The sequence below is a fragment of the Gallinula chloropus genome (genome assembly GCF_964237585.1).
Source record: "Gallinula chloropus genome assembly, chromosome: 20".
In the NCBI taxonomy this organism is placed as follows: Eukaryota; Metazoa; Chordata; class Aves; order Gruiformes; family Rallidae; genus Gallinula; species Gallinula chloropus.
In genome coordinates this window covers 10,164,458-10,178,898 of record NC_140105.1, presented here as the reverse complement: position 1 = coordinate 10,178,898, position 14,441 = coordinate 10,164,458, and the positions used below count along the sequence as shown (strand labels likewise).

At 59.7% G+C, this 14,441-nt stretch overlaps 3 protein-coding genes across 5 annotated transcripts; 1 reads left to right on the top strand and 2 right to left on the bottom strand.

Annotated features, from left to right (window-relative positions):
* The first annotated feature begins 6 nt into the window (after positions 1-6).
* Positions 7-10,111, top strand: PCYT2 (phosphate cytidylyltransferase 2, ethanolamine). Of its 3 annotated transcripts, none has more exons than XM_084273769.1 (13): positions 7-140; positions 443-531; positions 1,255-1,416; positions 3,159-3,225; positions 3,672-3,756; positions 4,789-4,833; positions 6,098-6,236; positions 6,428-6,510; positions 6,685-6,762; positions 7,353-7,418; positions 7,659-7,724; positions 8,188-8,276; positions 8,870-10,111. In XM_084273769.1, the coding sequence occupies exons 1-13, from the start codon at positions 61-63 to the stop codon at positions 8,958-8,960; spliced, it is 1,140 nt and encodes a 379-aa protein (XP_084129895.1). In that variant the 5' UTR covers positions 7-60; the 3' UTR covers positions 8,961-10,111. The 3 variants fall into 3 exon arrangements, with proteins under 3 accessions (XP_084129895.1, XP_084129894.1, XP_084129896.1); XM_084273768.1 differs by having other exon boundaries at positions 6,098-6,261; positions 6,408-6,510; XM_084273770.1 differs by lacking the exon at positions 4,789-4,833 and having other exon boundaries at positions 6,098-6,261; positions 6,408-6,510.
* A 3,036-nt stretch (positions 10,112-13,147) lies between these two features.
* Positions 13,148-13,870, bottom strand: NPB (neuropeptide B; the record flags this gene model as incomplete). Its single annotated transcript, XM_084273576.1, has 2 exons — positions 13,148-13,315; positions 13,472-13,870. The coding sequence occupies 2 exons, from the start codon at positions 13,868-13,870 to the stop codon at positions 13,187-13,189; spliced, it is 528 nt and encodes a 175-aa protein (XP_084129702.1). The 3' UTR covers positions 13,148-13,186.
* Positions 13,871-14,004: 134 nt separating this feature from the next.
* Positions 14,005-14,422, bottom strand: ANAPC11 (anaphase promoting complex subunit 11; the record flags this gene model as incomplete). Its single annotated transcript, XM_084273577.1, has 2 exons — positions 14,266-14,422; positions 14,005-14,150 (listed from the first exon to the last, which is right to left on the bottom strand). The coding sequence occupies exons 1-2, from the start codon at positions 14,372-14,374 to the stop codon at positions 14,005-14,007; spliced, it is 255 nt and encodes an 84-aa protein (XP_084129703.1). The 5' UTR covers positions 14,375-14,422.
* Between the last annotated feature and the right edge of the window lie 19 nt (positions 14,423-14,441).

Below are 14,441 nucleotides of genomic sequence, written 5' to 3'. Positions count from 1 at the left end.
GCGGCGGCGGCCCCGCTCGCTCGGTTGCGGGCGGGCGGCGCCGCCGGTGACAGCGCGGCCATGCTGCGCAACGGGGCGGCGGCGGGCGGCGGCGGCGGCGCGGGGCTGCAGCGGCCCGTGCGCGTCTGGTGCGACGGATGGTGAGTGGGGCGGCGGGGACGGGCAAATAAACCGTGTTAGCGGCGTCCGTGCCTCCGGCTCTCTGTCACCGCGGCGGGACGGGCCCCGGGGCTGCGGGTGGCTGGGGTGGCGGGTGGCGGAGGGGGTGGGGGAGTCCGGCGGGCCGCGGCCCCCCCCCAGCCCCGTGCGCTGCCTGGCACGGCGTCAGCCGCGGGGAGACTTGAGGCCGAGGAGCCCCGGCAGGGCTGAGGGGGAAGGTCACCTCCCCGGCAAGGGCCGGCCCCGGCGTCCCAGGCTGAGCCGCGGCCCTTTGCCTTTCCAGCTACGACATGGTGCACTACGGGCACTCGAACCAGCTGCGCCAGGCTCGGGCCATGGGGGATTACCTGATCGTGGGTGTCCACACGGACGGTAAGAGGGTGTTTTTTCTTCTCGGCTTTTCACCTCCCGGCCCCGGGAGAACGGGGATCTCCCGATGCAGAGCGGCTGCTGCATCTCCTCAAGGAGCAACAGCCCCCCAAAGTGCCCCTTGACCGGGAAAGGGAGCGCAGTCGCTCCCTGGAGCCAGGCTCAGGGCTTGCAGGCATCGTGTGAGGGGCGATCCGTGCTCTAAGAGCACCGGAGCCGGTTGGGAAGGACTCTGGTTTTGCTGGTGCAGAATGCAGAGCCGCTGCACCAAAACCACCGGCTCTCCGGAGACAGGCAGCTCCTTTCCACCCCATCCAGGAGTTCAGTGCTGGGCACTGCTCCCTGTGCCTGACGAGGGATTTTAAGCTGGTTTACTGATGTGTGTCTTGTGGCGTGAACCCAGCGTAACAACTAAGCTGTTGTTCAGAGGGGGAAGCTCCCTTCAAGGGGCTGTCAGGAGGCCCAGGCCCTGGGTACAGGGCGGCACGGAGACCTTTGCCTTCCAGGTGATTTTCAGGGCCCTTGTCACACCCTTTAAGAAAAGCAACCAAATGGAAATCTTTCCCAGCCTAGCTGGGGCTCCCTCCTCTACTGCAAACCAGCTCTGAGCAGTGCTAAGCCTGCAGTGATGGTCACCCAGCGGAGTGGGGAGTGAGGGTCCCGTAGGTGAGGGTCTTTGTGGGTGTGGTATGTGCTTCTAACAGGGTTTTTCTGTTTCTCCCCCAGAGGAGATTGCCAAGCACAAGGGCCCCCCTGTCTTTACGCAGGAGGAGAGGTACAAAATGGTGCAAGCCATCAAGTGGGTGGATGAGATTGCTCCAGGAGCTCCCTATGTCACCACACTGGAAACCCTGGACAAATATAACTGTGACTTCTGTGTGCACGGTGGTGAGTGGCATTCTGAGGTGATACACAGCCCCTCTGGGACTTGTGGGCTCTTGGATTCCCTGCTGCCAACCGAGGAATGTCCTGGGCAGCACTGGCTGTGGGGGGATGCCTTGTGTGTCTGCCACCAGCACCCACTCTGGGCTGTCGGGCTGCCCTGTCCAGATGCTGGGCACCCTGAGAGATCCCATGGGTTAAGCATCCCTCTGTGACACTTTATCATGAGGTTGCCCTTAGTGCCAGTGGAAATTTGTGCAGGGGGAGGATGGGGGGGGGGGGGGGGCAGGGAATAGTCATGTACAAAACTTAAACGTGAAAAACACTGTCAGAAAGATAAGTGTGCAGAAGTACAGTCATGTTTGTAACTGCTTATCCTGGGATGAGATCAGAGGTGAAAAGCTTCTCTCTCTTTATCCAGCTGATAAGCTGTTCAAGGGCTTAGCTGACCGTGTGCCAGAGGCCTGGTTCTTAACCTGAACGCTTCTCGGGTTGTAGTCGCTGAAGGGAAGCAGTGCTGGGGGGAGATGGGACCTGTGTACTCTGTCCCTTCCCAGGGCTGCTTCATGTTCGTTCAGCCTCAGCCCCTCCTCCTTGCCCCTCTGCAGGTATGTGGTCCTTTGATAGGAGTGGTCTTTGCACTCATTTCACGTACCCTTCCTCATCCGGTCCCAGCACCCGCCGTCGATAAGCCAGTATTTCATCCAATGTGAATAAATCATTAATCATCTCTAAGATACGCTTTTTCACGTGGGCAGGGTGATTATCAAATGCCTTGTTAACTTAATTGCCTGCCCTGAACGTGCTGTTGGGGTACGTGACCCCTCAGGAGATTTGGTGAGGGATTATGGCTGCTGGGAAGCGAGCGCGCGCGGCTGGCCTTTGCTCCAGTTCCACCCTGTCCATCCCCTCTGCCACATCGTTGGGTGCTTCTGCCTGTGGTTCTGCCGGGCTCTGTTTGTGCAGAAGGTAAAGTGTTGAAACAGCTCAGCCTGCCTGGGAAGGGCACAGGCAGCAAACCCACCTCCTGCCTCTCTCCTGGCACATGGAGCTGTGCCTGCAGCACGGTCCCGCTGCCCTGTGCCCCGAGGTGCGAGGGTGTGGGGTGAGAACCTCCCTGAGCAGCCACCCACACGTGCAGGAGCTCGTGAGCTGGCCTGTGCCCTCCTCTGGCTGCTTGGCCAAAGGAAAGCCAGCCTAGGATTTCACCTGCAAAGTTCTTAAAGTGTCACAAAATAGGTGAGAGGTGTTTTTGGCAAGGGGGTTAGGCACCCTGCCAAGGATGAACCAGAACTAACTCAGTAGCTTGATGTCCCTGTTAGCAGTCCTGTCGCTGAGGGGTAAAACTGGCTGTAGGAGGGCTGAGCAAGTTGTAACATGAACCAGCGGCTAAAACCTGGCCCAGAGAGGTTGAGATGAAAGTGCTTTTCAACACTGAGAACGATGTTCACTCTCACTCAGGCAATAATTCAATCAGTCATGCCGCTGGATTCAGTGTGAGGGCAACTGGCTCAGATTTTCTGGGCTGTCTAAAAACCCAGTGGGGCAGGTGGCTCGTGGTGCCCAGCATCCAGGATCGGGCTTGTCTCCGTGGATAGGTTAGTCTTGCAAACCCTTGGCATTTCCAAGGGGTGCAGGACGTACCCCACGTGTCTGTGCAGGGATTCAGATCGCAGGAGGTCTGGTCTGGCTATAGCTGGTGTGCAGTAAGCCTTGGGTGTGGAGCTGAGGCTTTTCTCTCTCTGCAGATGACATCACCTTAACGATAGATGGCAAGGATACCTATGAGGAGGTGAAGACAGCAGGGCGATACAGGTAACCCCTTGCTGCTTACCTTCTTACCTGGTGTGGGCAAAGTTTCTGGGAGTTTGTGCCCTGAAGGGAAGCCAGATGAAGCTCAGCTCTCTTCAGGTCACGCTTTAATTTTGTTCTAACACCGTTTTGGCCCCTGGGAAGTGTTGCAGACTGCCTGCTGGCTGGCAGGGGCTTCCTGCCCCTGGCAGATGCTAGCCTTCATCTTGAAGCTTCCCTGGGAGTTAGCTCTGTGGGGAGGGTTGTGCAAGAGAAGTTTTCCTCCTACGAGCAGTTGCTGTGGTGTGGAGAAGACGCAGAGGCTCAGCAAGTGAGCAGGTAGTGGGAAGACTTCCTCAGAAGGCCCCTGGTCTGGATTTCTTAGGTGTCAGGGGGGTTCCTCTGGTAGTGGTGGGAAGAGGCACACGCTCCTGTGGCTCCTGCGTTACCCTTTGCTTGTCTCCCTGCAGGGAATGCAAACGCACCCAAGGTGTGTCTACTACCGACCTCGTTGGCCGCATGCTGCTCATGACTAAGGCTCACCACAGCAACATAGTGAGTGAGAGGGCTTTGGGTGGGAGCTTGGAGCCCAGGGCATACGCCAGCTCTTTCCATTCGCTATCCCAAATGGCAGCAGAGCTCCTGCGTCGGGCTCCTGGGTGCAGGGAGAACTGGCAAGCGGATTATGGGCAGTGGCAGCAAAACAACCTGCTTATGTTTGCTTAAGCCTGTCTGAGATCACGCTGTGATCTCAGCCCTCGCCGCTTTGGAAGGGCGTGGGGGGACAAAGGCTTCGATCCCTCCTGGCTGGCTGGGGGCTTTGGGAGTGTTACAGGGTTTGCCTATGGCTTCTCCGTGGCTGAACTACGTTGTGCAGCCACATCGATCTGTCAGCCAGAACTGGACAGTCCTCTTCCTTCTCCCTGAGCTGTGTGCTTCTGCTTTCTGCTGTCTCTAGTCCTGTCAGGCCTTTCCTGAGTCTCCTCAGCTCCCTGCCTGGCAGGGAGCTAAGCTAACCAAAGGAAAATAAAGGAGGCAGTGTTATGTTAGGAAATGAGCTGAATTGATTTGGTAAACGAGCAGCCCAGTGAATGGAGTCACATAGATAACGGCAGGGACGTGGTGAGGGACCACAGGAGAATTCGGGGGTAGAGGGAGATCTGCTGTGCTGAGCCCTTAGATTGGCTTAGCTGCCCCGTTGACGTTCACACCAAGACCTGGTGCAGAGCTGCCAGCCGCCTGCAGCGATCTGAGCCCGGCTCCAGCCGAGCATCTTTGGAAGGAGAGGGATGCTGTGCTGCCAGGGGGCTTGGGGCAGCTGAGGGGGGCGCGTAGGTGCGCAGCGCTGCACGTTGTGCAAGAGCCGCCGTGGGATGCCAGGCTGGGAGCAGATAAGGACAGGCTACACCTGACTCAGGCTGGGGCACGACTCGGGTTTAGACATTAACGAGTTTGTCAGCACCGGGTGCCAGGGATCGATGGCGAGCGGCCTGAGCCAGCGCTGCCCAGCGCTTCTGCCACGCGAGCCTGTGGAGCTGGAGGAGCTGTGGGAGCGCTTACACCTTCTGACTCTCTATCTCCCTTCAGGATGAGGACCTAGACTATCGGAAGCACACTGACAACTTTGGGAAGGTAATGCGAGTTCTGCTCGTGGACGTCTGGTTGTTGTCGTGGCTGAGAGGGGTTCCAAATGTGCTTTCAGGCCTGTTTTCCCCCCCCACATTTAGTAGCAACCTCAGTCACCGTCGGCCGCCCCCGCGGAGCGGCTGCCGCGGTCAGCGGTGCAGGCAGGTGTCCCTGTTCGGCAGGCGAGCTCACACCTGCTGTGCCTCTTGAACCTTTGCTGCGTTTCTGGCTTGCTTGTCTTTGCCATGTCCTCTGGGACCCAAGTGCCCGCTGTCCCAGCCTGAGGACAACCTCTCCAGGCATTGCCTTGGGTCTGGGGAGCGGCGTGGAGCGGCGTGGAGCTCGCATGCTGTGTGCAGTGTCCCCATGCCTGCTCTTCTGGAAGCAGAGCAGTCCCAGGGTTCTCTGCTGTCGTGTCCAGCTCACATCTCAGGATACCTTTAAGAGCCACCAGCACCACTTTTTTCCTGGGTGTTGGGTTGTCCCTGGTTAAGGAACACCTGGACCCACAGCTTGAGTGAGTCTTTTTTACTCACTGAGGTTTGCTGGCTGGGAGGAATCATCTTCTCCACCGTGTTGGGGTTTTGAGGAGGTGTTACGGGGTCTGCTGCTCCAGCATGGCTGTTCCCTGTGCTTGCATCTGGGGAGAGCACCCGTGCAGGGACCAGCTGAGCCCCACTCCGCATGTGGCACTGGTGCGACTGGTCTTGGTCTCCAAGTTGTCTCTGTGCTTTCCGGTCTTGCAGAGCAGGTGGCTTTACTGGGGCACAGGAGGGCTGCAGCCAGTGGCTTGCTGGCTGGCCCCAAAGCTGCTGTGTGATGGGGATAAAACTCCGTCTTTGGTTTCACTGGTGCTGGGTCTGGCCCTTGCCAGAGCTCTGGGTGGTCCCCTCCTGGCATGGCCAGTGATGGGTGGGCTGCCCAAAGGCTTGAGAAAGGCGTAGGTCGGCTGTGTGTTCTCTGCCAAGCAAGCTTGGCCTCTCCTGGTTATCCAACACTGCCCTGTTGCCTTCCTTCTTCCTGAGCTTCCTTCTGGGCACCTCCTGAGCCGGCTGTTGAGGTGACAGCTCAGACTGAGGGAGCGAGAGGGGTGCTCCTGCCATTGCCTAAACATTTGCTGCCAGGAATAGAGAGGCCGAGCTGCTGAGAGCTGAGATGCTGGCCAGCAGACGAATTCGGGCCAGCCACAGCCTGCGGCTGCATCCTGTGTGTTGTTCAAACACCCTCCTGGAGCCCAGAAAGGAGCCGTGTGCTGCCTGTGTTTTCCCAGGGGCCAAAGGGTCACAGTCCCTGGACTGGCGTCTCGCAGTTCCTGCAGACATCTCAGAAGATCATCCAGTTTGCATCAGGGAAGGAGCCACAGCCAGGAGACACCATCATCTACGTGGCCGGAGCCTTTGACCTGTTCCGTATCCTTGGCTGTAGCTCTGGCTGGTTGGTTTGATGTTTTCATGTTTTGAACCACCACAATAGGACAGTTGCTTTTTTTCTTTCCCCTCCTCCTCCTTTCCTTCTCTGTAGCTGTGCAGTCTTTGCAGCGTGTCCGTTTCTCTCTTCCTTTCCCTGTTTTCCATGTTCAGTTCCTTAAACAGGTCCACAGATATCGGGCACGTAGATTTCCTGGAGAAGGTTCACCGGCTGGCAGAGAAGCCCTACATCATCGCTGGGCTGCACTTCGATCAGGTCTGTGTGTGGAGTGGTCCAGAGACAGAGTGTCTTGGCCCATTCCTTCTCTGATCTGTGAGACTCAAGGAGAGGGGTGTTGGCCAGTGGAGGATCTTTGTGTTGGGAGAAAGCAGGAGGGAAAAGGGGGGGTGCTTTGTCCTGCTTCTGATTGTGCCTGGTGCTTTGTCTTAGGAAGTAAATCGCTACAAAGGGAAGAACTATCCCATCATGAACATCCATGAGAGAACGCTCAGTGTCTTGGCCTGTCGGGTAGGTGCCTCTGCGCCGTTCCAGCCTGGAGCTGGGGATGTTCACCCTGCAGCCAGCAGTCGAGTTCTTGGGTGTGCACTGAGAAGGCAGAGACAGAGCTGGTCACTTGAGGCTGCCAGAGGTGCTGATGTGTGCTCAGGAGGAAGCCCCAGCCTCCCCTCTCCTCCTGGCTGATGCTGCCGCTGAACCCATCCACCTCTGTTCCCCTGGCAGCGGGAGGGTGGGATGCCTTGCAGAGCGCTCCTCAGCTCTGCAGCTCTGCTCTTGTAGAAAACTCTCTGCTGCCTGCAGCAGGGGGGGAAATTCCTGAGAAAGAAATGCAGGGAGGCACAGGATCGTGTTCCCTGAGCCGTTAACTCTTGGATTCACTACATGTGCTACCAGAAAGCACATTCTTCAGTGGAACAGAAAGCTGCTGTGGGACAAGCGTGGGTGGCTGCTGACCCCACTTTCCCATTCCCTTACTCGCCTGCTGACAGTAGCCAGGCCACCTGCCCAAGTCAGGTCAGGCCCCAGGCTGGCAGGTTAGGTCCTTTGCCCTTTCTTTTTGATTCTCAAACCCAGACTCTTTCCCTGGTTATCTTTTCCAGTACGTCTCAGAAGTGGTGATTGGAGCCCCCTACGCTGTCACTGCCGACCTGCTGGATCACTTCAAGGTGAGAGTCGCCAAGCAGAAGGTGTGGGGTGCATAGGGAGATAAAGGGGTGCAGGAAAACACCAGTGTGTTCAAGAGGCACGGTCCTGCAGCAGGGTTGCAGGGAGCTCCAGATGCACTGCCAGGCCCACTACTTTGGGGTGGCTTTGCCACTCTCCAGGCTATGCTGCTGGCAGTGCGGCAGCAGGGAAAGTCCCTGTTACCTTTGGGGTCTTGTCAGCAATGTCATGTCCTTCTCCAGGTCACGCTCGTGTGTCATGGGATGACTGAGGTGGTGCCAGACAAGGATGGTTCTGATCCATACGAGGTAAGCTGCCTGCTGCTGTTGTCCCTGTGCCTTCCTCAGTGTTTGGTGGATGCAGCATGGCTTCATTCGCGTTCCGGAGCGGAGACGGGGTGTCACAGAAGATGCTGCCTTTGCCAGGGGATGCTGCTTTTTGCCCCCACTCCCTGAGCATGGCTACTTGGAGCAGAGCCTGTGAATCTCACTCAAAGCAGCTCATTCTTGTGGTCACTGTTCTGTTGTGCCTGTTCCCAAGGCCTTCCTGGCAGAATGAGAACTCCTGTAGTCTTTACTCCAGGCCTGGTTGGCCTCGCTCAGCTCGCACAGGGGTGAAGCTTTGCTTTCAGCCTGTATTTATTCTCCCTCCTTGGAGGTGGGTTTGTGTCGTGCCTGGCTGGGTGCCCACAGGACCTGCTGTGGCTTCAAGCTGTGAACCCAGAACGTCCTGAGTGTTTTTCACAGCTGAGCCTTGCGTGCTTCTCCACAGGAACCCAAGAGACGGGGCATTTTCCAGCTGGTGGACAGTGGCAGCAACCTCACCACAGATTTAATTGTGCAGAGGATCATCAAGAACAGGTTGGTTTTCTTTATCTCCTGCTTCTGTCACGTGCTGTTCCATCCAGTCCCCCCAGGACTAATAAATGGGATGGAGCAGGACAGAAGGGCTCACCTGAAGGCAGAGCATCAGTGAACTGATCTTTCATCTCCCATAGTTTAGGCGGCTTAAATGTGGATGTACTGGACTGTGCAGGAGCAGCCAAACGCTGCTGCCTCAGCATGTGCTTTGCAGCACATTTTATTGCTTTTCCTCCTCTGCTAAGGACAATGTTTCCTTGCTATGTCCTTGGGGATTTAGCATGTGGCTTCTTTTGAAGCCTGAGCCCTTCGCTTTCAGTGACCTCGGCTCAGCTCAGTGGTAAAATGGATTTCAGTGTCATGGCACTGCCAGGTCAGACCAAGGTATTCCAGCAGCATCTTCTGTGGAGGGAGAAACAAGTAGTGCTTGGGCAGTGGGGGAGTGTAGGGCTTGTGGTTGAAGAAGAGCCTTGGGGGTTCCTGGTGAGGCTTTGGCAGCGCAGGAGAAGGCAGCACACCCCTGCTACGGCTGCTTTTAGTCCACCAGAGGTGGGGATGGCTGAGAATCTCACAGTGTTTTGTGCTTGCTGTAGGCTGGAGTTTGAAGCTAGGAACCAGAAGAAGGAAGCAAAAGAGCTGGCTGTGTTGGAGGCCATGAAGAGACTGGAAGAAGAGAAGCACTAGGCCAGCAGAGAGCCGATGAGTGGGTTGCAGAGCGCCGCAGCCTCCCCTGCTCGAGGGGCAGACAGCTCTTTGAGAGAGGAGCCCTGAACGGGGCCGCCGCTGCTGGCACGCAGGATGTGCTGTCCTACCCTCTTCTGTTCTAGCTCCTCCTGCACTAATTATGCAGAAATAACGAGTCAGGATCGTGCTGCCTAGTTTTTCCTCCGTTAATCAGCTCCCGTCCCCTTTCCCAGGAGAAGATTTGACAAGAGAGAAAAAAGAACCCCACCAAACAGTTTTAATTATAACTAATGTTTTAACATGTTGATGTGCTTTTACCTTCTGCCATTTCTGGCTTTTAGTAGGGTGGAAATGGAGCAGCTGCCCGGCCTGCTTGGCCCTCCACGTTCGGCCATCCCACCAGGAGTCTGCGTGTCAGAGCAGCCCTTGGGGTGGTGATGGGGGCAGCTGGAGAGATGGGCAAGAGCGGCCTCCCCGGGGAAGGGATGCGGCACCCGCGGTTCCTCCTGTGTGACCTTTCGGGTGGGGACGGTGGGTCCTCTGTGTGGGAGGTGCCGACGGGCCCAGTGCTCTGGGGTTCACCATGCTGCCTCTTCTCAGCTGCTGCCTCTGCACAAGTACAGGGTGGAGCTGCTCGGGTTTGGCTGGATTCAGCCTCTCTGTGCCCACTGGGAATCATTCGCTGCCCCAGTCCCAGGCAGCATCGCAGCCGTTGCTGCGAGGGGTGGGCAGCTGGTGGCACTGGGACCCTCCGTTCTGCGGTTTCCCTGGTGGGATGGGGGGATTTCTCAGCATGGCAGCTCTGGGGGCTTTTCCAGAGCCTCTTCCCATCGCAGCCGCAGGGCCCGGTGCTGTGTGCGGACCGGAGCCCTGCTCGCTGGTGCCGCCACGGCCTACCTCGTGCCTGAGCAGTTACCCAGGGGAGGGCCTGGTCCTTGGGGCCGGCATGCAGCGTATGAGCCCTGTGGGCAAGTGCAGGGCCTGAGGAGGATGGGTGCTGGGCTGAGCCCCTTTCTGCCTCTTACATTCCAGGGTGCTGTGGGGGGGGTGTCCAGGCTGCTCCCTGCACAGTGCTGGACGGCCCTTCCGCGCCGGTTCTGTTCTCTCTGTTGTAAATTTTGTTGCTGATCGTTAATAAAACATGGAAGGGTTGTGTGCTGGTCTCTTTGGGACTCGAGCCCAGGTAGTGGGAAGGGGCCCTGGCTGGAGACTCTTCTGCAGCAGCTTTTCCTGGGGGGTTGGTTGTGCCAGGCAGAGGCCACTGTGCCCCAAGAAGGAGCTTGTTGCCCTTAGGCAGCCAAGCCAGAGACCTGGGGCACGTTGGGTTTGTTCTGATGCAGGGATTGGGGATCGCTGTGCCTAGAAGCTCTTTGTTCTTGCTGCAGGAGGAGGGTTTGGCTGAATTCAGTAGAAAACTGAGCTGTGCCTTGGGAAGGGGTCTTTGCTTTGCTGTGCTCTGGTGTTTATGTGTTCCAGGCTCAAACTGCAGCAGGAGTTGCACGGGAAAGGGGAGTGTTGTGGCAGTTTGGTGACCATGGTGGGTATGGAGGGAAGAGGTAGCCTGAATCCTGCTCAGGGTTTGGGTTGTGATGCCAAAGCAGCATCTCGAGCAGCTGTGGAGGGTCTGTCGTGGAGTGGGGCTGTGTGGGGAGCGGATCAGCTGTGGAGCTCGGGATCTCAGGGCTGTGTGGCTGCTGATCCCAGAGCCTGTGTTCACACACTAGCGTTTTGGTAATTAATAGAGTGTTTGTAAAGCCAAGACACACACACCTGTGTGGGGATGCTCCTGGCTGAGCACAGGGCTGGGGAGGGTTGGGGGAGCTGGGAGGCTCCTGTCCCATCCTGCTGGAGCCCCTTGGGTGCCCAGACAGCAGTGGTAGTCAGGTCCCTGCGCTGAGCATGGGTGACATAGGGTGAGCAGACTCACGTCACCCAGGGCTGCTCCCAGCTGTCCCTTACAGCCCCATAGCTGATGCAGGAGGGCAAGGATGGTCCTCACTACTCGAGCCTGTTGCTGCACTCACGTTGTGAGCTGGGCTCTCTGTCCCCCCAGGGTGCTGGCAGCCTGTGAGAGGGTTCCAGCAGCAAGGCTGGGCAGTGCAAGGAGCCTTCTGCAGCTGGAGGAGAGGAAAGGGCAGCCCTGGGGTGCTGGAGTGATCCCAAACATCTGCCTGGGGGATGTGTGTGCTGGGACCCCATTGTACCTGGTGCTCTGCTCCAGTCCCATCACGGCACCCAGCTGCCCTGTGCACCCTCCTGCTGACATCCAACTGCATCAGGGCATGCCTGCAGCTGGCAAAGTTGCTCCTCAGCCCCAAAAATGCCATGAGACCGAGCTGTCAGCCCCTTCCCAGGCTCCACCAGCGGTTGAGCACACAAACAACCCCTCTGCAGCGCATACCCCACCCCCCCCACCACTGAGACCTCATGAAAGTTTGTCATTACAAACAAACTTCTCAGCCAGAGTGACACATCCCCCCCAGGCTGAGCATCTGCATGTAAACGAGCTGCCTCTGGGACCCAGGCAGGTGCTGCTGTTATTAAAAAATGACAGAGGAATTTTGTGTCTGCTCTGGCCCTGTGCGGGTGCCTGCCCACTGGCATCACTTCTTTGCATGGAAATATCAACTTGGCTGTTCCTTGGGGCAGCTGAGGGCTGCTGCTGAGTTTACTCTGAAAACTTCTGCCCGTTGTTCCTTCCTCCAGATGCCTCTGGGCTCTTCTTCTGCGCTTCTGCTTCCTGACAGCTTGTGAGTCCCAGGGGCATAAAGGAGCGTGGGGTTTAAATTGGGGAAAATAATTACATCAATTTCAAGTTTGTGACTGACTTGTTTTCTGGGGTTTGGGTGTTTTCTCCCCCCCCTCCTTCCCCCAAGCACAGAAGATGATGATGCTGGCTCTGCACCCACCCCAAGAACAGCCCCCCCCACCTTAGGACACGGACTGCAGTGAGTGCCTGATATGTCTCTAATGGGAACTAATTTGCTGGTGCCATAATTATCTCTTGTAAGAGCAGCCATCATGCTGCTGAGGGGAGCGGGAGCTTTAGCCCAGACTCCACAGCGGTCCGGGGCTGGGGTCATCTCAGGGCCCCATCAGCCAGTCCCCTATGTGAGTCACTGTCAGCTGCCTTGGCCAGAGCCCAGACCCAGCTCCTTGATGGCCCTGGCACACCCGTCCCACTGTGCAGGGGGGGCCAGGGCTCTGCAGGCACTTGCCAGACATGGTGAGTCCAGGAAGGATGAGACCAGGCTGGGTGCTGTGCTCCTCACCTCCAGGGAAGAGGCAGCCCCCCCAGATGCCTGGGGGTGGGGGGTGCCCTTGCTAGGGAGCAGCTGGTGTTGGGGGTTTGCTGCCACCTCACTCTTGTCCCAGAGCCCACATCCTACTGCTGGAGCACAGCTGGGTGCCCCGGTGCTGGGCAGGAGCCATGCTCAGGTCTCCATCAGAACCATGGCAGGGGGGTGGGGGTTGGTGGGGCAGGGGGACCCTTCCAAGCTGGGGCAATGCAGGGCCAGAAGCACCTGCCTGTGGTTATTCACCACCCAGCAAATCAGTTCCTGCTGCTCCCCGTGGCTCAGCCTGGCACCGTGCTGCCTGCATGGGCTCCCTGCACCGTGTCCTGTGGCCACCGCAGTCATCAGGCTGGCTTAGGGCTGACAGAGGGGCACCAGTTTGACAGGCATCATCAGCAAGTGATCCTTCTGCCCCGTGTTTGGGCAGCCGTGACACCCAGGAGGGGGAAAGGTGTTGGGTTCAGTGGGGCTGGAGCCCTTGTGGTGCTGTCACAGGTCCCCAGGGCTCGGTGAAGGGCCAGTCGAGGCAGGCAGTGGGCACTCAGTTGGCTGACCAAGCCCTGGAGGCAGCAGGGGATGGGGATACCCGTACCCCACAGGCACCCTGGAGCACCCACACAGCACAGGCTGGGCACTGTGCTCAGCTCAGCCCCCTCCCCACTGCCAGGGTGCTACTGCCCTTCACCCAGCACTCAGCCCAGCCCCAGACAGCATCCCACAGGGCTCAGGGGGGCTGCAGGGCGTGAGGGGGATGCTCAGCAGCCTCACAGGTGAGACGCTTCCTCGGCGTGAGCCCGGCAGAGCATCCCCCAGCCCCACCGCACCCGGTGCGTTCCCCTTATCCCGCGGCACCTCCCACCCCCGCAAAGAACCAGGGGACGGAGTCGGCCCAAGCACGTTTATTGTCACGGCAGAGCCGCCGCCGGCAGCTCAGGCGGCCGCGCACCCCGCGGGCTCCATGGACACGGTCACCTCCGCCTTGCACTGCAGCGTGCCGGGGGCTCCCGGCGGCGCCCGGCAGCTCGGTGGGTCGGGGGCGACATCCGTCACGCACAGCACCTGCGGGGAGACCATCGACACGGGCCGGCACGGCGGCGCTGCCCGGGGGAGGGGGCGCCGGGGCTGCCCCCCGCCCCCCGCCCACGGCGGGCAGAGGGTCCCGCTCCCGCGGCGCACACCGTGCCCCGAGCCCCCCGGGGCGGCCCCGGTACTCACCGCGGCGCGGAGCCACTGGCCTGGGCTGGCCGAGCCGGGTGGCAGCGCGCCGGGACCGGGCTCGGAGATGCCGTCGGTGCCGGAGCGGCGGGCGTGAGGCGAGCGGCGGAGACCGGCGAGCAGCCCCGAGGCTCTACCCACCGAGTAGTGCCGGGGCCCGGCCGCCGGCTTGTACCAGGGCTCGGCGGGGCGGCAGAGGCAGAGCAGCCCCAGCGCCAGCCCCAGCCAGCCGGCGGCGCGCATGGTTCCGCCGGGACCGCGGCTCTCCGGAGCCGCCGCCTTTATAACCGGGCGCGGGGGGATGATGATGATGATGATGGGGAAGGGGGGCACGTCCCGCCCTCCCGGGAGGAGCCGCACACCGGCGGCCCCACGGGTGGCCGAGGCGGGACCGGGCATCGGCGGGGCGGGCGGATGGATGGGTGGATGGGTGGATGGGTGGGTGGGTGGATGGCGGCCGCGCGTTTATCGTGGGGCGGGAGCGCGGAGGGGAGGGAACGGCCCCGCCCCCGGTTTAACGGCGGGAGCGGCCGTCACTCCTTGAACTTCCACTCCTGGCGGCACATGGGGCAGTGCTGCTGCACCTGCTGCGAGTTGAGCCACTTGAGGATGCAGTGCATGTGGAAGCAGTGCGAGCACTGGCCCCACACCAGCGGGCAGTCGTCACCGGGCACCTTACCTGCGGGGCGGAGCGGCGGGGGACGGTCAGCCCGGGCTCCCGGTGCTCCCCCCCCCCCCCCCTCCCCTCCCCTCCTCTCCCCTCCCCGGCCCCATCCCGCCCCCGCCCCGCTCACAGTCGGGGCAGCAGCCGTTGAAGGCCATGCGGCAGATCCCGCAGTTCTCGTCGTTCGCCACCCACAGCCAGGAGGCGACGCCGTGCCAGCTCCGCACACGAACCCGCATCCTCCCGCCGCCGAGCGCGGGCTCCCTCCTGCTCTTCCCCCTCCCCCTCCTCACCCACACACACTCC